We start from the raw sequence: 22,500 nt of genomic DNA, 5'->3' as shown, positions 1-22,500 counted from the left end.
CTAATGTTCTAGACATCACCACACATGTGGCTGATTTCAATGTAAAACAACACTAAACTAGAGCTATCATTATGTTGCTTGCATGACGGCAAGAGTTTTATGATCCAGATGTTTGTCAGCATGCACAATATGACCGATCCATTTTTTATTTTTTTTATATATATATATATCCATAGACACGTACAACATTCAGTACATTAAGGCTATACATTTTTCCCAGTATATGTGATCCTTGTGAATCAAACCCATAACTTTGACTGTGATAAGCTTTACCATTTGAGCTACAGGAGCATTGCTAAAACATTGGCTAACTGTCTAATTCAGAGCTTATGGTAACAATATTACCTACCACGGCCGCCTTAGTAGAGGTCACACAACCCTCCTCAGGGCCCACTTTGAACTGGATACGGATGGTCCCTTTGGGGTCAAATATCATCTGTTACTCTACCACTCAATTAGCTGCATGAGCTGAGCAGCAAGTCTGACCATTTTACTCTGGCATTGAAACATTACACTGAAGAGGAGAGAGAGAGAGAAATGAGGGGTGCTTCACAAACATAGCATAGCTCTTATATTTTTGCTTAGGTCGGAAGCTCAAAAAACATTTCTCGATAACGGGGTTTGTTTCAGGGCCCATATTTTACATTAGACAAGCCATATTTTATTTATATAAAACAAATGACAATATATTTATGTATATTTTTCCATGTTTTGTTCATGATTTTAGGTATGAGGGAATGCAAAGCTAAAGTGACCAAAATAGTTTGAGATTGTTCAGAAGCTCAGCTTTTGATCACATCTGCTCATGCTCTTTTCTATGCCATTGTTATCGGTATGCTGAATATTATTTGCACTTCAGAGATTCAGACTCAGTTCTGCTGTGTTTGCATTTGCATCTCCGTCAAGGATTACCGAATGTTGCAGATTCTATGGCTCAAGAACATTATGATCTTGCTGCTGTATTGACTCTCTGTCCTGTATTTAATATATTGTTTACACTGTATGCAAGCACTTGTCAAGCAGATTTTGTGCTGACGAATATTTCAAAGGGAGCTGAGTCTAATTGCCTGCTAATTAAAAGTGCTGATATGGCTCTAGTTATCTCCAGTCGCTATGGCTGCCAGTGGAATATATTTGCATGCTGTTGTTGAGGAGTGGAATGGTGTGAAAACAAGTCTTAAGCAAATTTTGGATGAACTAAAATGAGGTGCAGCCCAAAAATAGTCAGAGTTCTGTCTAAATTTCAAGGATGTTTGGTTTAATCTCTGAAACACAGCTGTGTACTGAAACAAGACAGTGGGGGGTTGCCAATCAAAAGCATTAGAAAAAACTTTTGAAAATGCACTGAAGAAACTTTGGGAAAATGGGTGCATATATTAAATGTATTGTTATATTATATTATAATATATTATAATACAGGTTAATATAGTTAAACAAACAAACTTTTTTACTTTTATATATTACATATTATTTGAGCCTGGACATGTCTTATAATAAATTAGCAATTAAAAAATCTCTAATGTGTTATCTTGCATAGGGCACCAAGTGAGACAGGACTTCTATTGCTGCCTCTCAAGAAAAACAGGTTCATGACTGTCTGCAAATTATTTGTACATGTAAAAAAAAACCATTTACTAGAAAAAAAGAATATAGCATCATCTTTAGTTTGTATGTGTGACTAAAGTGACTAACAAGGCCATTCTTGCTGAGAAGGAGTGTTGTAGTGGTCACTATGGGTGGCTCTGTGTATTAGTGAATAACAGTACATTATTTACAAGTGCAGGCTAGTAGTATAAATAATGCATTGTGTTGAATGAAGTTAAGTTGAAATGTAAAAAAAATGGCAATAAAATATGTATGTTTAGTCTTCATTACTGCAGAAAACAACATCTTTGCACTTCTTGCCAAAGGGCATGAGAATAGTGCACTTTTAAGCAGTGCAGCCATTTTTCTTCTGTGTCACTCATGTAAGATTTATTTGTGCCAAACTTACATCCACACTTGGCTCCCATTGAGTTCTGCTTCTTTTTGTGCCTCAAATATCAAAAATTATTCCATAGTGCATATAAGAGAAAAAAAAATGCAGAGAAAGTTGGTGCAAAAAAAAGGAAACGCTATCCTGATTTGAATCAGCAGACCATGCATTCAAATCTCTGTTGAGTTAGATTTAATCCATTGCACACATGTGATTAAATGATAAATCACTGACTATACTATGTCTGGGAGTGTGTATATAAAAATAGATTTTGAAACATTCTCCCTAGAGAGTATTGCCACTTTTCCCGACCCCCAAAACGTACATGTTTGGATGGAATCACCATATGCCACTTTCACATGCCATTCAAAAATCTCCCTGCTGTTTTTTCCACCTCTTGGCTGTTGTTTTTCTAAATGAAAGTCCCTTGATGTCCTTGCCAGTGTATAGTGCTCTATGATTCTGCAAGGGAACATTGGCCAGGAGCTACAGAAAACAAGAACCTTAGGCAGCAGTGGCATGTCAAAACCAACCACTGTGACACAAACACATATGAATGCATACACACACTATACTGTAAGTCAAGTTAAAATCTAAAAATCCACCCTACTCCTGCTTTTTTGATGCATCACATCAACTTTTTATCAAATGAAGGATGTGGCCTTCATAGTTTTGTCCTTGAGACTGGCGTTTTAGGTGTTATAGGAGATTTAACAGATCTTTATTTCTTTTAACAGCGTGAAAGGCTGCGGAATATTGAGAGGATCTGCTGCCTGCTGCGAAAGGTATGTAACATTTGTCTTTATCTGTGGGGAATTTAAAAGTTTAAGAATCAGTCATTGGAAAACCCATATTGATTGACCACTTTTGCATTCGAGGTGACATGTACTGCATTTTACGCTTACTTAGATCCAAAAAGAATTTGTCCTGGAGTCTGTGATGAATGGGGTCCAATTTTATTGATGGCACTTTCTATGGATTCTAAGGGCCGGCTCACACAGAATGCGTTTTTGCTGTTAAAAACGTGAGGCACAGGCCAGTAAAACGAATAAAAGCGCAAGGTCTTCTTTTACTTCTTTTAACTTGAGCGCCGCATGTTTAGAATGCCTTGTCATACGGGAGGTGCTGTAAAAGACTCCAGCGCAACGGTTAAAGACGTCCGTCTACCACGTGTTTACATTGAAAAATAATGGAAAAGTAGCACAGTGGAATGGAAAAACTTATTCTATGAATCGCCCCTAAGACTTAAAGGGATAGTTCACTTTGAAATTAATTTTTGATATGTTTTAGCTTACCTCAAGGGCATCCAAGATGTAGGTGTCTTTGTTTCCGCAGTAGTTTCAATTTTGATATTTTTAGGTCAAACCGTTCTTGTCTGTCAGTCATTTCATGCAGGTCGATGGTCACTGTCGCAAAACACAAGCACAGAGTCCAAATTAAAACAATTCCCCATCGTCCAAATGAAACAATTCCCCATCATAAGTACACATTGATGGCCTAAGACACGAAACGAGCGGTTTGTGTGAGAAAACGAACAGTATTTATATCGTTGTTATCTCTTGAAAACAGCACACGTCCAAATGATCTGACGTCGAGGGCGGGTATAGATATATACATAGATGTCGCCTTGGCTACGGTTTCGTTCCAATGAACTGCAGTAGCCAAGGCGACATCTAGTGTACACATCTATACCCGCCCGCGGGCGGGTATAGATATATACACTAGATGTCGCTTGGCTACGGTTTCGTTCCAATGAACTGCAGTAGCCAAGGCGACATCTAGTGTATATATCTATACCCGCCCGCGCCGTCAGATCATTTGGACGTGTGCTGTTTTCAAGAGATAACAACGATATAAATACTGTTCGTTTTCTCACACAAACCGCTCGTTTCGTGTCTTAGGCCATCAATGTGTACTTATGATGGGGAATTGTTTCATTTGGACGATGGGGAATTGTTTTAATTTGGACTCCGTGCTTGTGTTTTAAGACAGTGACCATCGACCTGCATGAAATGACTGACAGACAAGAACGGTTTGACCTAAAAATATCAAAATTTAAACTACTGCGGAAACAAAGACACCTACATCTTGGATGCCCTTGAGGTAAGCTAAAACATATCAAAAATTAATTTCAAAGTGAACTATCCCTTTAATTTGGCAACACTTTATAATACCTTTCATTAAAATATTATATTATTTATATTATATTATATTATATTATATTATATTATATTATATTATATTATATTATATTATATTATATTATATTATATTATATTATATTATATTATATTATATTATATTATACAAAAAAAACATCCTTCTAAAATGAAGAAGAAATATCTTATAATCATATGTAACCTCATTAACACGTGGTCTGATGTTCTTGCTTTTGTTCACAAGATGCTCTTTGGATCATTCTTAATTCATTTTGGAGAGCATCATAATCAGGTTTTACACAAACTTTTGGAGTCAGCTTGAACCTTTTGGTTAACATTATACTGAAAATGTAATTTGAGTTTATTATTAGGAAGTTTATGTATTTAAGCTTGTTAAAGCTGCAAAATAGAAGCATTTTGACACGTCTCAGTAGTACCAATGATGACTTCTTAATAATCAGTATTATTTAGGTATTATAAACTTTTTCCCAAACCCTTTTAGTGTGAAACTGTCAAAGTCATTGTGGCTGTTTGAACATTTGAATCCAAGCACTGTTACAGGGGGCCAGAACCAGTTATGTTCCATATATATATTGTGCCAACATCAGCAGAACGCCTTCCAGCCGCCTTCATGAGTAATATGTCTCGTGGCATGAGGCTCGTCCGTGTGCATGTGCACCTAGCTGAAAAGGTTTCTGCTGTCACTCGGTTTCACCTGACTGCAAATGTAAAAGAAAACACAGCTTGACAAAAACACTTATCCAAGCAGTGTCCACAAGGACTTCACATGTGCTTGAGCTGAACTGTCTGCAATTTTACAGACACACCATTTAAAAAATGGTTTACAGCTCTAAATTGTGATTTAACAAGCCATGTTTAAAAGCCATTGTTAGGTTTTAAAGCTTTAGAAAGGTGACATCTATGCTGTTATTGCTCTTGCTTCTTTTTTCCCTTCCCTCTTTGTCTCTCGGTTCGGGTCTTCATGCACATGGGGCATGTGGTTTGTCATTTATTATCATTATTAATTATCTTGGTTGTAAACACTTAGCTTAAGGCTCTTATCACACCCTGATGGGCCACAGTCTTTGCTTTGACTGACATGAGCACAATGATAATTTGTGAGAATCAAGCCAGACAGTAAATAAACAAAAGTTCATTTTTATTCTGAACAGGTTGCGGATCTCTTTACTCAGCAAATAAGAGAGAATAAACATACACCTAGCAAAGTTTTTGCTAGTGTGACAGTTTTATTGCTGAGTGCATCTGTGTATTGTGCATCTTTTCAGAATGAGACATTCAGTTATGCTCACAGGTATTCAATGCTACGGTGACAAACGGTAGCATTAGATCATTTATTTTCCCCCCACTAAAGGCGCAGAGTATTTTTCACAGCCGGCAATCAAACATGCATGTTTTCTCATTTTTGTTAGGCCGGTGTAAATGTCGATCTTTGACATCTGTGTCATTTTGTGTGTATTCACCAAAACACACAGAGCATGAGATGTCTGGAAAAACAAGAAAGGAATGATGGTTTGTTTGAATGACTTATGCTGAGTCACACAGAGCTTCTTTGCAAAGTGCCAGCATATTTTTAGACAACTGCTAACACGTCCTTTCAGGATCCATAATACAGATACCGGGCACCAGTAATTTATACATATACAGTAGAGTGTATTTGTTTGTTTGTTTGCTTTTGAAAGAAGTCTCTTCTGCTTACCAACGCTATATTTATGTAATTTAAAATACAGTAAAGACAGCAATATTGTGAAATATTGTGAATTTAAAATAACTTTTTTAAATATATTTTAAAATGTAATTTATTCCTGTGATTGCAAAGCTGAACCTTTAGAAGTCTTCATTGATCCTTCAGAAATCATTCTAATGCCGAGTTCACACTGCACGATTTTCAAAGTAGTCAGGTCCAGCCCGTTCTCATCCTAGGGCGTCATATATTGACGCTCTTGACATTTCGTCGACATCGAACGCACATGGCACCCTTTAGCGTCAATATGAGACGCAGATAGATATGGGCCAGAAGGCGCCTCCTAGCGGTCTAACCCTAACCCTACCCCAGACCTAAACCTACCCATAACCGAACAAAGCTCTGTGCGTCTCATATTGACGCTAAAGCCCAATTTATACTTCTGCGTCGAACTTACGCCGTAGCTACGTCGTAGGCTGTGTGTAGCGCGCGTACCTTTCGCCGTACCCTGACGTGCACCTCTCCAAAAATGTAACAACGCGTCAACTCTACGCGGACGCAAGCGCTGTGATTGGTCTGCTAGGACCGCTCCCTCGGGTTTCACATGCTCCCTCTGCGCGCGTGAACGCGGACAACGACGCAGAAGTATAAATGAAAACCAACGCGTTGCCTACAGCGTAGAGGCTCCGGCGTAGGTCCGACGCAGAAGTATAAATCAGCCTTAAAGGGTGCCGTGTGCGTTCGATGTAGACGAAATGTCAAAAGCGTCAGTATTATGACGCCCAAGGATGAGAATGCGTTGTCAGGTCACTGTTCTTTTCACACTGTGTGACTATCTGGGGTAACATTCAGAACTTTGCTGCTGTGTTCACACTACACGATGGATCGGCGACAGGAGGTTTCGCACTGCATGACTTCGCCGACAACTTCTGTATGCTCCGCAAACTACGTTTAACAACCAAACACATGCGGGAAGTGATAAGAAAATAACGCAAGTTCTCACGTGAGACTGAAATTATTATGAAAAGCAAGGGAGCAAGGATTGTGTGTTCTGCAAAGAGAGTTGGGGGTATATAAATAATTTTGCAATGTACTACTGTTGCTGCTGGTCAAGCAAATGTTTGTGCTTTGTTTCTGTTTTATATATATATTTGTAAATCCCAAGGCGTCATATACTGACGCTTTTGACATTTCGTCTACATCGAACGCACATGGCACCCTTTAGCGTCAATATGAGACGCAGATAGATATGGGCCAGAAGGCGCCTCCTAGCGGTCTAACCCTAACCCTACCCCAGACCTAAACTTACCCATAACCGAACAAAGCTCTGTGCGTGTCATATTGACGCTAAAGGGTGCCATGTGCGTTCGATGTAGACGAAATGTCAAAAGCGTCAGTATATGACGCCCTCGCCCTAGGATGAGAATGCGTTGCAAATTCTGATATTCTGGTCTATAACTCCTCCCCGAACATCCCGCTGCCCAGTATCTTGCTCTCTCATTGGCTGTAGGTCATCGCCGATGTAGTTTTCAGTCAGAACACATTCACACATCAGGATTTTGAATCACGGGCGTCGGCGACTCGTCAGCGATTGTCTCAGATCGCGTCTTTAATAATTCACACTGTGTGATTGTCACTCGCATGAATGAGCACCGATTTGCCTATGATTTCGGGCATTTGTCTGCGATCTCCCAAAACCTGTCGGTGAGCGAAAATCTGGCTTAAAATCGTTCAGTGTGAACTTGGCATAACATGCTGATTTGGTGCTCAAGAAACATTTCTTATTATTATCAATATTGAAAATGGTTGTGTTGCTGGAAACAATTCTTTGATGAATAGCCTAGAACACTTAAGAACAGCATTTATTTGAAATGGAAATATTTTGTAACATTATAAATGCCTTTACTATAGCTTTTGATTAATTAATGTGTCCTTGCTAAATAAAAATATTAATTTCTTTCAAATAAAAATAATAATAAAATCTACCTGACCTCTGCTAACCATTTGACTAAATATGTAACGGTATAGTGTATATGAATTAGGTTGCATTTTAGTGAAGTGAAATTGTTTCATAAAAAAATCTACCTTGTATTTCTGCCAGGAAAATAATATATGGCTGTGAATAAATTGTAAATTGTATTTTCACCATTCATCATAGAATAAAACACTTGGCCTGTAGCCCAGTGGTGTTTTCTAGAAAATGTTAAACAATCTTTAACACAAGTATTTAATTTTGCACCCGTCTGAATAATAAATGGCTGAAAAGTTTTTAATTTCATGTCTGTCAAAGAATCAATAAGAAAACTGCACATAGTTTACTGTTCTATAAAACTGTTTTCAGTACAACACAATTCAGAACCTATAATTGTTTCGTTTTACTGTCAAGTTCTGTCCCTGTGGTTTACCATCATTGTTTTGACCCTGTCTTTCTCTTAAGCTAAGCTTTTCCCTCTAACTCTGAAGGTCAAGGTCAATATTCCAGCAGCCAATCAGAGCCGTCCACTGGGGGAGTGCAGCGTAATCCCCTATGGTTGCCAACACTGTGTGTTTGTTCTTCAAACGAGAAGCTACTTTTTGATGTTGCAGTACAAACGTTTCTGTCCTCTCATCACTCCACTTCACACTTGCATTCATCACCAAAGGCATTTGCACAGAAGTTTCGATAAATGGAAATGACAATGGTTGAGCTGAAAGGCAAAGGATCATTCATAAAAGACCTGTATGATATGCAGCAGCCCCTTTCTCTTTGGGAACTACCCTAATGATGTTTCCGGTACACAGGGATACACATAATTCGAGATATGGCAGAGCATAAAACATTTAATAAGACTCTTTTGAACCCAGGTTCTGAGATCTGTTATGTTGGATCTTCTCAGAGGACCGCATTTAGACCCTTGCAATAGAGAGGTGCAGGGATGACATCAAAGTCTGGAAGACTAATTCGCCACTGGTTCCCTCGAGATTTTGCTATGGGGTTAAGGTCTGTGGTAAACATAACTTGACAATGCTTGAAGGTTTTGCGACAACATAAATTACACATGAATATCAAAAACGCAAAGGAATTGCAAAATGATTGTTTGACTGTTTTCAAATAGGTTGCCTGAACATTGGTCGGACAAAAAAAATGTGCCCAGTTTCATTTTATGTACTATAGAGGACATACTGGCACAGCTTACCCCAATCTACCCAATTCTCTGTGATTATGAAAGTGTTATCGTGATGATTTTTCTTTTTAGATTTATACATCTTTATATATAATAGTCGGCAGAAAAACAGACGTCAGCTTAATACAAAGTAAAAAAATTCCATATATTATTTTAATAATTTGCTATAGCTTCAGTACAATGGCATCATCTTCAGTACTATTTTGTATCATTTCTATTATGGTGACCAAATTTTCAGGCCAGATTCAGATGCACTTTTTCAAGCATAAGTCAGAAAGAAACCTCATCTCAGATTTGTAGACTGCTGTGTTTTGCCTCACACATACTTCAGTCTCTCCCTCTTACGACTTTTCCAAGCAATCCTTATCTCATTAGAGCAGGGAATGTGATTTTTCTTTTTCACACCCTACACGGATATACTTGGGGGCGCAGTAAGAAATACTGCCTCTGCCTGGAGGAAAAGCTCCATTTGCCTTCAAAAGACTCTGGGCAGAGAACGAGGAGGGGGCTTTCTTACACTGCTCTCAGTCTCTTACCAAACCAAAAGCAGCCCAGCCCTCATCAGACAGTTTAGTGACGAGACTAAACTACTGCTGCCGAGGCGTAACCTGTGAATGAATTTGCTTGAGCCGCCTAGATCAGTCGTGTGCAATGAAAAATGAAAACCTGCTTGGGAATTTATCAGCTCATGATGTATATATGATGTATATTCTTTTCAGAAAGAAAAACACAGTTAAAAATAAGCCTTTGTTATCAAGCCTCTTGTAGCTGGCCCCACACTGCTGGGGAAAAGAGTATTCTCCTTTGTGGCTTTTAAAAATAGCAACATCTGGCTGGTAATCATACAGTATCTTGTCTCTGTATGCATCTTGTTAGGTCTGAGACTTGGATGTGTAGGGGGCAGCAGGGGCCTATTAGCATGTCACCAGGCTCTGAGACAATGTGCTCTTATCAGAGGTGTGGCTGTTCTTCTGCTGTTGCTGGTATAATTACTCTGCCGCTAAAAATCAGTGTATTCCTTCCAGCTTGACGTCACTGTCTCTTACCCAAGGTTGACTTACATTTGCATGTTTATTATAATTTTTTAAGACTTTTTTTTAAGTATTTAGAAATATTTGTTTTTGCCATTCAAGTTTATAATTGATTATTCAATAAATTCATATTATTATATGTTTCTGTGTACTGACATTGTATTGCAGGGGTATAGAAACACAGCGGTATTACAGATTTTTTTAAATATTTTAATAATACAGCATTATTTGTTAATAATACATATTATTAATGTTAACTTTTGGTTAATGTTACATGTTCAGTAACCTTTCTCTTTCACATTCATTACTATTCAGTTTATCATTTATTATTCAATTGATTTATATTATTATGTACTGTTTTATTCTGACAGAAGGATATTGCAGGGTTGTAGAAATTCAGTGTACAAATATATATATTATTTTGTATACATAATAAATAAATACATATAATCTATCTTAGTGCATCAGATATGACAGTGTTTCTGCTGGTAATCTTTCTGTTTTTGACCCTGCTTTATTTTGAATAGGCCCTATGTATTTATTTATTTTCATTTTCAGCCTGGAAGAGTGTCTGGTGATAATCATAGTCCAAATAGTTTAATGGAGAGCCAGTTCATATGCTATCCTGTCTCATGGGAATAGATGTTCTTTAAAGAGAAAATATGTATAATTCTATGCTGCAGTTAATTATTGGCTGCTGCTGAAAGAGAAAGACAGTAATTGGAGACTATAGCGGCTATTCTGATCTACTAAGGCCGAGAACATTATGCTGCTGCTAATCTGAGGGCACAGTCAGGTTTGTCATTGTAATAAGTGGATGTGAAAGGGAATGGTTCCTGAACATATATGAATTTATTTATGGTTACAAGTATACTATTCTCTTTATTCTTGTGGTCAGTCCTCTAATGGTATCAGTGGCTCTTGCCCATTTCTTTTTTATCTCCATTCTTAATATATATATATATTGTCAAGACACACTGCCTCATTAAAGAGATATCTACGGGTTTGGTGTCTGCTTCCTTTTGCACTAATGGTGGGAACAGAGGGTTAGAGAGTGAGTGAGGAAGAGAGAATGTGAAGGACACTCCACAGTACAAAGCTCTCCGCCAAAGTAGACCTCTCATTAGGTGACATGATTCTGAAGAGGCTCTTGTGATTCCCATGGGAAGGCAAGTTTAAAAGTTACACTTAAAACACTCAAAGCTTCTGGACTTCGGTCTGAGTGGTCCTCATAATTAACATAGGTATAGCAATGGTTGAGAAACCAGCTCCTTCTGAATGGTTAAAAATGTGCATGAGAGGCTTCAAGTGTACAGAGTCAGCAAAATCCAGGAAAATGCTGATATACAGCCAAAAAAAAAAAAAGATTTTAAACCCATAAACAACATAATATCTGAGATGAGAAAGTAAGTTTAGTTAAATTATTGTTAACAATTTACAATAAGGTTTCATTTCTTAACATTTGTAAACTACATAGGCTAACATTAATTAAGACTGGACAATACTTCTACAGTGATTATTAATCCTAGTTAATGTTAATTCCAACATTAACAAATACATATTTTTAAAAATCTAGTTAATTGTTAACATTAGTTAATTATTAACATAAAAAATAAATAATTATGAACTAACATTAACAAAGATTCATAAAGTTTGTAAAAAATATATTGCTCACTAATACTGTACACTGTCAGAAATAGGGGTAGGAGTCCATATCTGTCCCCCAAGGTACATACCCCAGAGGGCTTATTATTGGACCTCAAGGTACATAAATGTACCTTTTTGAGGGTCAAAAAGCATTAAAAGGTACATACATGTACCGTTTCTTTTAAAGGTTTAAGGTACAATATTGTACCCTTGAGGGTACAGCCCCAGTGGTACAATTATGTACTTTATTTTTGTGTAAGATAGTGAAAGCTTTTACTAATGTTATCAAATGAGACCTTATTGTAAAATGTTACCAAATTATCTTATTTTGCCTTTAGTTTAACAGGAAATCCTGTAATGGGTGCATGCTAGGTTTTTTTTGTTGTTGACTGTACTAAAGTATAAAAATACCATAATATGTTTGCAGATATTTTGAAAACATGCTGTTCACATCCTTGTTTCTCCGAAAAACAACGCTGCAGCCAGTAATTCTACTTCGAAATGTGCGTTCCATGTCGGAAAGTCTGTTTTTGTTTTGGTCTGTGTGATCCCGCATGCACACAGCGAATTTACCAAATAGTATTTTGACACCCCAGGTTGACAGTTGGTGGAAAATACAGCATATTGCAGCCATGAATGCAAGCAAAAGAACTGGGTCAGAGATTGCAGATTCTACCCGACCTAAAAAGCCTTAGCATCCATTAGTACAGTATGTCCAGAGATATAATAAATGCGGATAAATCAACTCATCAACTTACAGTGTAAAACGTCTCAGGTTACGACTGTAACCTATGTTCCCTGAGAACAGGGAACGAGACACTACGTCAGAATGACGCATTGGGGAACGCCTCAGGCGTGACAGGTGTCTGAAATCACTATCAAATCACGGCAATCACATTGACCGGCGACAGCCCGTGAATCATTAACGTGAATGATTAACGTGCGACCTGCAAGTATAAAAGGGCGCCTTGCAAACATGACAAACATCCTATCGTCTGAAGGGACTGTTGCAGGCAGGCCCCGAGGCATGGCAGGAAGACGTAGTGTCTCGTTCCCTGTTCTCAGGGAACATAGGTTACAGTCGTAACCTGAGACGTTCCCTTTCGAAAGGGAACTCTACACTACGTCAGAATGACGCATTGGGGAACGATATACCAACGCCACCATGCTAAGGGGAGTGCATGCCAAAAAGCAGTGACAACTGTCAGAACCGGCAATTCAAATGAACGCTAGTACCACTCACCCCCAGGTCACACTGAGCTGTCAGTGACAGCACTCCCTACGGTCATAGCCCAAGCTAAATGACACCACAGAAAACCTCCCTAAACATAGTTTAGTGAAAGGTCTACCTGGGCCTGCTCAAGGGCCTAGGACCACAACTTCATTTTTTTTTTTTTTACTTCTTAGAAGGGGTCCCTTCTAGGGAATGTGGCTAGGGAACCTGTAGGAACCCCAGCCAGTCACTATTCAGGGGAACGTGCCACCTGAAATGCCACCAGGCAGGCCTGACCTGATGTCACTATATAAGACACTACAGTCTGGCCACTTCCTGTCTGTCCGAAGACAGAGCCTCTGGATACTTGCCTTTAGGAAGGCATCCAACCCGAGGGACTGCGAAGCAGGCAGTGAACCACTCGGACCGGATCTCAGAGACGGGATATCCTGGAGAGTATGACTCAGCATAGTGCTTTACAACCCTTGCCAGCGAGGGGAGTTTCTCTACTCGATCCAAGGATCAACCCAGTGTTTGTGTTTCAAAACACTAAGGAGGCCTGTGAGGGCCTAAGGACTGATCTAACTGGGAGGCCTCATGAGAGGCCTACGACCGACTGACCAGACTCAGGAGACCACATACTCACACTGACCCTCAGTGAGGGGAGCATAAGATCTACCTGGTAGGCAACCAGGCTGTAGCAGGATAAAGAGGTTCCAGGAGGGAACCCGTAGCAGAGAATAAAACTTGAGTTGAGCCAGGGCGCAAGCTCACCTTCGGTAGCTGCCTGATAAGGTCTGCTAATACTGAAAGTAAGCGGCCACTAGCTTACAAAACCCAGCACCACAGTAAAACTCAGGGAGTACCTGACAACCACAGTATGTGGGAGCTCACCTTCAGAGAGGCCTGGTAAAGCCTAATATCTGATAACCACAAAACGTGGGAGCTCACTTTCAGGGAGGCCTAGCGAGGCCTACTCCCTGAAACACCATGCTAAGTGGAAACACACAGTAAGTGGGAGCTAACCTTCCAAGGAGGCCTGGAGAGGCCTACTACATGATAACCACAGTATGTGGGAGCTCAACTTCAGGGAGGCCTAGTGAGGCCTACTACCTGATAACCACAGTGCATGGGAGTTCACTTACAGAGAGGCCTGGAGAGGCCTGCTACATGACAACCACAAAACGTGGGAGCTCAACTTAAGGGAGGCCTAGTGAAGCCTACCACAGTACATGGGAGTTCGCTTACAGAGAGGCCTAGAGAGGCCTACTACCCATTATCAGAAAAACCACATTAAGTGGAAACTCAAAGTATGTTGGAACTCAACTCCAGGGAGGCCTGGTGAGGCCTACTACCAGAAAACCATGACATGAAGGAGCTTACTTTCAGGGAGGCCTGGAGAGGCCTACTACCTGAAAACCACAGCTGACATTGGGCCAGACTGGCAGTCCAGTTGACTGTCTATGGGGCATTGCCTTCAGGGAGGCCTTGTGAGGCCTACTAACTGATAGTTCAACCTCAGGGCCACTTAGTACCACAGTATGAGGGATTTAGCGCTCAGGGAGGCCTAGTAAAGCCTACTACCTGACCCCTACAAAAAATGTGGGAGCCCATCTTCAGGGAGGCCTGAAGAGGCCTACTTCCTGAAACAGTCTAATCAGCTGGATGTGACTGCTGCTGGGGACTCGCCTAACAGGGAGGCCCGGTCGAGCCTACTAGCTGATAGCGAGTCTTTCTGCTACTTTAATGAACACTGCTGGAACCATACTATTAAAAACTTTTCCTATAGTTTTGTCCTAGTGTATGCTCCACAATGTTGTGACCCACCTCCGAGGAGGCCTGTTAAGACCTACTACTCGTTAGTGAGTCTTCTGCCCGAACTACCAGGGCCAACCAGCGAAGGTGAGCTGGCCTAGGAGCCCTATCTTAGGGGCTACCCAGTCAAGGAGGCCTGCTGGGGCCTACTACCTAACTGTGCAGCCTTCAAGGCAGAAAAACTGTTACTACAGCGCTTACAGCATCCTGGTACCTAATCACATTGCCAAAGGCAGTGTACTCAGCAAAAAACAATACCCTCATAGCAGGGGAGTACAACATACGCCACTCTGCCTAGTGGAGGCCCCATTTTAAGGGCCTACCTACTAAATGCATGGGCATCAGCTCATGGCAATGCTCTGGCTTCAAGGGAGCGGAGTTCAAATACCGGAATGAAATGTAGTTAGAACTCCCTGCTCAACCGGAGCCATCATGGTGTGAGGTAGATAATACAGAGCTGAGAATGGACTACTCAAAACTACCCTGCGTTAGCGGGGGAGTAACACCATATGCCCCTGAAATGTTAGACAGGGAGCGGGCCTGCAAGTGGCTCCAAAGGGTGACAGGGATTTGTCCTGTGCCCAGCCTGGGGGAGTGGAGCTTGCTTGCAAGCCAACCAACTTTCACCCATCGCTCGAGCGGTTCAGCTCAACGGGCTGAGTGGAGCCAGCTCTTGAGGCCTAAAACAAGTAGCTCTGTTCAGCAGGGTCTGGCAAACTATCACATCGCAGAGCGAAAGACAGCCTGACCCGCCTGAAGGATCATACCTCAACTACCACCCTGCATTACTCTATCACCCCTGAATGCAGTGAAAGGGGCGGGCCTTGGCCAACAACTCCCATTTAAGGGAGGAGGCTGAAATCTCGGGGAGGAAGCCTAACACATAATGAATGCGGCAGCTATACTTAGCAGAACGCCTCCAACATCCCAAACATAGCCTAGGCCAGCTACAGAGGCGGCCCGGGTTAGGGCCGACCTATAAGCATAGATCTACCTGAGGGCTCGAAGGAGCCACAGCCTACTTGATTGAGAGGCTGTGAAACACTCAACCTACTGATACCTCTTTTGCAGAGCTCAGGGGAGCGAAGTACTCAGGATACCAAGGTCACAAACCAATAGGTAAGACCTAAGATCTATCTGAAGCACCAGCGTCAGTCTAAACCTAAAGCAAAAAAGCTTTTTTTTTTTTTTTTTAGGAAGACCAACTACTCTATCCCTAGGTGGCTAAAAGCCCTGAGGCTAAATAGAAATGAGTGGTGGCCCACCACGCATAAAAATGTCATGACAGGAAGGCCATCTCATACTCACACGGGAGCCAAATATTTTTTGAGCTTCTCCCTAAATCGTTCAAGCCACAAGCTGGGGGGGGCTTCAGGGCCCTGAAGTTCCAATACCTTACCTCTCATTGCTCCTCTAAGAATGACTCCCTAGGTCTATACAGGGAACAAGGTCTGTAGAGAAATACAAATCAGTGTTAGTATACACACAGAAATTATATTAAAAACCAACCAGTTCACCTGCGGCGTGCGGAGTGAAGACTCGCCAGAGAGTTCTTTATGAACCTGGGGTCCATCACTTTACATGCCTGAAAGAGGCGCTCTCACCAACCAAGCCGAGGCGGGCCATCAGAACCTTGTTCTCATCATAGACCCAGCCCCAGGCCTGGTGTAAGAAACGCCTGGGGAGTCGGGAAAAAGAGGAGAGGGCTGGGATAGTAACAGCCCTCCAGGAGATGATCCATCACTAACGCTGTGATCGTTTGTACTGGATCACCTCCCTCAGATCCTTCTTTTTCCTGCGGGAGTCACGCCTCCTCTGTGACCTGCTCCTACATGGAGGGGGTGCACGAGAGGCGACACTAGCTCTCTGACCCTGTCTACGGCCCTCGGGTCGTGAAGGGCCAGGCTCTCCCGCCTGTCTGGGCTCGGATCCGGATCTCAGCGGTATACAGGTCTTAAACGCCGCTGAGCGCGCCTTCGCCTCCCTGAACTTTCCAACCACCGCCTCCACGGAGGTGCCAAAAAGTTCAGAGGGCGAAACCGGCGCATCAAGGAGAAAGGCCTTCTCTTTCTCCCCGATGCCAGCCAGGTTCAACCACAGATGCCTCTCCGTGGCCACCATTGCCGCCATCGATCGACCGACCGCAGCGGCAGTTTGTTTAGTGGCACGGAGAGAAAGATCTGTGGTGCGGCGCAGCTCAGCCACCGCCTCAGGGGACAGCCCTGCCCCCTGGTCGAGATCCCCCAGCAGGTCGGCCTGGTACGCCTGCAACACCGCCATAGTGTGCAGGGCAGCACCGGCCTGACCCGCTGCCGTGTATGCTCTGCCATTCAAACGCGCTGTGGTCTTGAGCGGTTTGGATGGCAGGGCTGGAGCACTCAGTGCCGACGCCCGCCCAGACACGAGATGGTTCGCAAACGTCTCGTCAATGGGCGGCATCGACACATACCCATACTCGCCGATCCCCTCAACATCAGCGAAACTAGCCCGCTGATGTCGGTGGATCCGAGCAGAGTATGGGTTCTTCCATGCCCTCTCGATCTCAGTATGGAGATCAGGAAGAAATGGAAGGCTCGCCTGAGCTGGTGGTCTATGGCCGGGGAGAAATCGATCGTCCAGCCTGCCACGAACCACTTCTCCCCTAACGCGCCGCCATGGCAGTTGCAACCTGTCAGTGGCGCGTTCCATTACATCCAGCAGCTCAGCATACACGGGGCAGGGTGGCTGAGAGGGTTCAGGGTCCACCTGAATGACCTCCTCATCATCCATCACCTGCCCGTCCTGAAGAGCATCTGTTGCAGGAACAGTAGGAGAAAAATCCTCTTCGTCATCCACCTGCAACTCACCCTCGTCATCCGCCGAATCATCTGAGAGGTTAACACCCCTCTCAAGACGATCGGCGAGATCCCTCTGGGAACCCCATGACGCGAGTCGCCGCTCTGCCTCAGCGCGAGCGGGACCCGAGCCACGAGGTACAGATGGTAAGCCCTCCTCACTCGAGAAGAGGGCTAGACGAGAGCGGAGCGTTTTCAACGCAAAACGCTCACAGTTTGCACAGACAGCTCCCTCAAGAGCCGCCTGTGCATGCTCTTTGCCCAGACAGAGAACGCACAGTTCGTGTGAATCACCCGGCGTCAAATACCTTGGGCACGGGTCCGCACACTTCCTGAAGCTTTCAGCCTTCTCCGTGCGTTTCATTTTCTTTGCCGACTTTTCCAGCGATATCAAACAGACAGTCCCTGAAGACGAAAAGATGTTTGTCATGTTTGCAAGGCGCCCTTTTATACTTGCAGGTCGCACGTTAATCATTCACGTTAATGATTCACGGGCTGTCGCCGGTCAATGTGATTGCCGTGATTTGATAGTGATTTCAGACACCTGTCACGCCTGAGGCGTTCCCCAATGCGTCATTCTGACGTAGTGTAGAGTTCCCTTTCGAAAGGGAACGTGCGTCAACTTCCATTGTCAATTACGCTTGTTCCTCTTGCGTGTTCTCAATCTGGCAAACCGCGTGAGCGTTGAGACTGTGGAGGAGGGTGCGGGGAATCTCTCTCCAATATTTTGAATTTGGCCTGTAGTACCCATTTCAACCACTAGCTTTCAATATTACATACTGCACCTTTAAACAAGAATTTCTCTTTACTTTGTATTACAATTGATGGCAGAATATGGCTTTATTTCTGCAGTTTTATTTAAGACATGCTATTATTTAGTGTCACAGCTGGGCTGCTAGTTAATGTCACATAAATATCACACATAATGAAAAAATCACTCCAAAATTGCAAATTTTTGTTGTTGTTTATGTGTGCCACTGAAATGAAGGACAAAATATTGTGCCTAAAGTTAGTCAGATGTTCAGAAGCCCTGAAGTCTAACAGATTAAGACTGATCTTCCAGATGGGCACTTCCTGGGCCAGCTGCCAGTCCATATTTACTTGATTATCCAGAATTTCTCACTGCCCTCTGCCCTGTTCCAAAGTCTATAATTTTAAGGCATCATTGGCGCAAAAAAAGCTGTTTCAAAAGGTAAGCAACTTAATTATGCTGCTTTATAAGATAGGTAAAGCCAAATTGGAAGGCAACTTCACAAATATAACTCATGCAGAATGCAGTCCCAAAATGCATTGCAACAAGCTCATGGAAAAACAATAAACCCAAGATGGTGGACAAGGTGAGAGAATGTTGATTATAAATAATTTGAGTGTAAATTTTTGTAATTGACTAATTGGAATACTGATGAGTACTGCATTAGCAACGTCCTAACATCAAACTCTCCTGAGTCTCCCATGTGGAGCGATGGCAGGATGATCATTTATTCTAGTGAGGAGGGTTTTAGAATAGAAACTTTGCTTTGCCAACGGCAGTTCACAATTCAGCTAAAATCCAGATAAGAAATTATCCATGAGCCTCAGCTTGAAGTGAAGAGATATACTAAGGGAACGGTTTGAATAATAACTTGAATTTATGCAAAATATGTTGAAGTCTTTGTTTAATGGCCTTGAGGACAAGTCTTCTGCACGGACCCTATGGTCAGCTTCAGCTTTTATCCCTGTAAAGCTGCTTTAAAACGATCGGTTTTGTATAAAGAGCTATATAAATAAAGGTGATGACTTTTTTATTTCTCTTGTTGTGAAGATGAGAATGTGGCATGCAGAAGGGAATTACACAGGACAAGACATTTTCTCTAAAGCATTTATCCTTTTCTTTTTATATCCAGGGTATTTTAATGATGGAATATTTTGGGCTTTTTTGCACCAATAAGGTTAAATAGCTAGGACAGGTCAAACTTTAATGAGCCCTCTTACATAAATGTTGGCCTGAACCTAATTTTCTTTAGCCCGCTGTGGACTCTAAAAGGAAAGGTTTGTGCCTTAGGATGTTGTGTCTCAAGTGATAAATGATTCACTGAAGCCAGCCCTCAGTCTATGTCAGGTATAAACTGTTAATGGCTAAGTCCTTTAAGCCTTAAGTCCTATATATAGTCCTAATATATATATATATATGGAAATCCCACTGTGATTGGGCAACACAGCTGAAGTAGTTTGGGTATTATGCTTGGTAGCAACCTGAAGAGTGCCCTAAGAGTCCCCTTTCTTGTCCATTTACAGCAAACTGGCACAGCAGTGTCACCAAAAATTGTCCTATTCTTCCTCAGTTGAAGGTGAACTTGCGTAACCTAGAAACCATGTCCTCAAACTCACAATGTTAACTCCAGTGATCACCTTAGATTTGTATTGATTTCATCAAGTACTCTGCCTTAGAATTTCCATGAAAACATTACAATTGTATCCCTTTTTCTTATACTTTTTCACTGATTTCTGCAATCTCTTCAGAGCAACAGTATGTGAATATACAACAGTCATTTCCATTCTTAAATGGATATTTCATCCAAAATTACAGTTTTGTCATCATTTAATCATGGCCTAATATCCTAGTCACTCTTTAAAAAAAAGTAATATAGTTTGGAAGGACATGAGGGTGAGTGTATAATGACAGATGGGTGAACTATTCCTATTTTAATCCTATTTTAAAAAATTAATCAAAGACTTCAAATCCATAGGTCTACCTGCATGAATCAGACCTAAATCAGAGCAGGTCTTCCACCCTGTTTTACCCAAGAAAAGAACTGAGTTACTTATCTGTGTTCTCTCTAGTTGGTGCTTCCAGAGTACTCTATCCATGGACTCTTCTGTATCATGTTCCTGTGTGCTCAGGAGTGGCTTACCGTAGGCCTGAATATCCCTCTGCTCTTCTACAACACATGGAGGTGAGCAACTGAACCAGCCTTTACTCCGCTTAAACAACCTATGAGGACTATTATGGGCTTGCTACCTGTCCGATATCACTGAAATAGGTGTCCTGAGAAATCCCACCTGTCCTTGAGACAGCAATACTTCTGATATTAATATACCTGTTAAATGTTTTTTTTTTTTTGTGAATATTTAAGTATAAAAATGCTAATTATAGACATTTAAAATTAAAAAGCCATTAGTAACAGCTCTATATGACTGAATGAGTGATGAGCTACATATGGAGGGGTTCTTATCCTAAGACTTTTCTAAGAATTGTAAGACTACTAAGAATTTTCATGCTAAATCATTATTATAAAAACTAAATAAAAAAAAATCTATATTTGTATGTGAGGATTGATCCTCTTGATACAGCATCAGTATTGGAATTATCCATATTTCAGATAAATTCCATACTTAATTATCCTACATTAAAGCTCCTTGCCACTAAATGTTCAGTGTGTTCCTAATCTTGTCACTGCACATTAGTTTTTTCAGTTTTTGGATGAATAATAGCAGACTAAATGTTTCATCACACAGTGAAACAACTGAGGAATTCATAACTTGGATAAAATGAGTTTCGGTCTCTGGAGCTCTAAAATCTTTCTTCAGGGTTTGTTACTGAATGTTCAGAGCTGTTGTCAATTACTGCCACCATTCTCAGAATATGAGAAATCATTGTTTTTTTATTATTATTATTTTACGGAATGATGAATGGTGAAACATCAAACTTAGTCAGTACAATAGTAATGGTGAATTTTGATTATTGTTATGAAGTTACATTTGATTAGCTGGTTGAGTTCACTAGCAATAATTTTCAATAAAATCAATCTACCTTTTTCACAGATCCAATAATGCTGCTTTCCAGTGCACTGTCGTCTCTTCTTCCCTTCCACGTCTTTCTTCCTAATGCACTTAAATCCTCCACTCCTTGTTTTTGATTTTCCTAATAGAATTATTACACTAGGGGAGTCGTTTTTTTCCTCGTCTTACAATTATAGACTATATTTAAGTCATCCATCTCCAAGAACTGCCTAGATTGACAGAAATACATAGAATTAAGAGGTTTAGACAAGCCAAACTTTGCATTAGATGAAAATTAAATTAAAAATAAAAACCGAAAAACAAAACAAAGGTGCACATAATGTTTCAAGACGCACTACCCGCCTTGTGTTTTTTCCCATTTTCGGCAGGTACTTCCACAGCCCCACAGACACTAAGGAGCTTCTCTACGATCCAGCATCTGTCATGAATGGAGACACGCTCAAATTCTGCCAAAAAGAAGCCTGGTGCAAGATGTCCTTCTTCGTCCTCTCGTTCTTCTACTATCTCTATTGGTGAGTAGATATCCAGAAGTTATCTCAACCAAACTTTATCGTCTGCTAATTCTGTGCAACATCTTCACTGATTTTTAAACTTTACAGCTAAATTTGCTTTTATTGTGTGCAATTGCTATAGTATAAGCTATCTCAAGCCTATAGCATAGCAGAGATGTATACTTACATATACAAGCATTTGAACTGACAAAGATGCCAGCAACATGCCTTTGGGTAGAATCCCTGATTCTTTTTTCATCCAGACTATATCACATCACATTAAATGTTAAAAATACACATAAAAACGCAAATATTCTATAAAGATTCACCCTTCGGGCGTACAGGCCTTATGACCTTTTGTCAGATCAAAGGCAGTTGTTGTGTATCAGCCACATTCTTTAACGCTATTTGCTTCTAGAATTGAAATTCTAGGCCAAATACAGCAGTTTTACCCCCCTTTTTTCTCCAGGATCTATTGGTACGCACTCACTCTTTTAGAAGTGATGGTAGTCATGTCGTCTTGTGAATCTTGACCCTTCCTCTAACTGCTGGCTTTTTATTGCTACTTTTACTTTCTAAAGGAATGTCTTTATTTTACAGTGTCCTTGTTACATATGTTACATGCACTTACTGTAGTAGCAACAATACATTTTGCATAATTACATCCAACTAACCCTAAACCAAACCCC

The 22,500-nt window shown here is 41.2% G+C and overlaps 1 protein-coding gene across 1 annotated transcript in view; it reads left to right on the top strand.

Annotated features, from left to right (window-relative positions):
• cnih3 (cornichon family AMPA receptor auxiliary protein 3) overlaps window positions 1–22,500 on the top strand; it is a gene marked incomplete at both ends in the record, with an annotated part of 43,684 nt that overhangs the window by 9,848 nt on the left and 11,336 nt on the right. Inside the window, 4 exons of the mRNA XM_081378146.1 lie at window positions 2,713–2,764; window positions 19,815–19,867; window positions 20,361–20,473; window positions 21,689–21,832. Of these exons, the coding sequence (XP_081234272.1) occupies window positions 2,713–2,764; window positions 19,815–19,867; window positions 20,361–20,473; window positions 21,689–21,832 (362 nt within the window). The remainder of the gene's footprint in view (window positions 1–2,712; window positions 2,765–19,814; window positions 19,868–20,360; window positions 20,474–21,688; window positions 21,833–22,500) is intronic.

The sequence above is a fragment of the Scardinius erythrophthalmus genome, assembly GCF_964197995.2.
Source record: "Scardinius erythrophthalmus genome assembly, chromosome: 11".
NCBI classification, from domain to species: Eukaryota; Metazoa; Chordata; class Actinopteri; order Cypriniformes; family Leuciscidae; genus Scardinius; species Scardinius erythrophthalmus.
The sequence above is the reverse complement of the archived record's forward strand: the minus strand, read 5'-3'. Positions and strand labels throughout refer to the sequence as shown.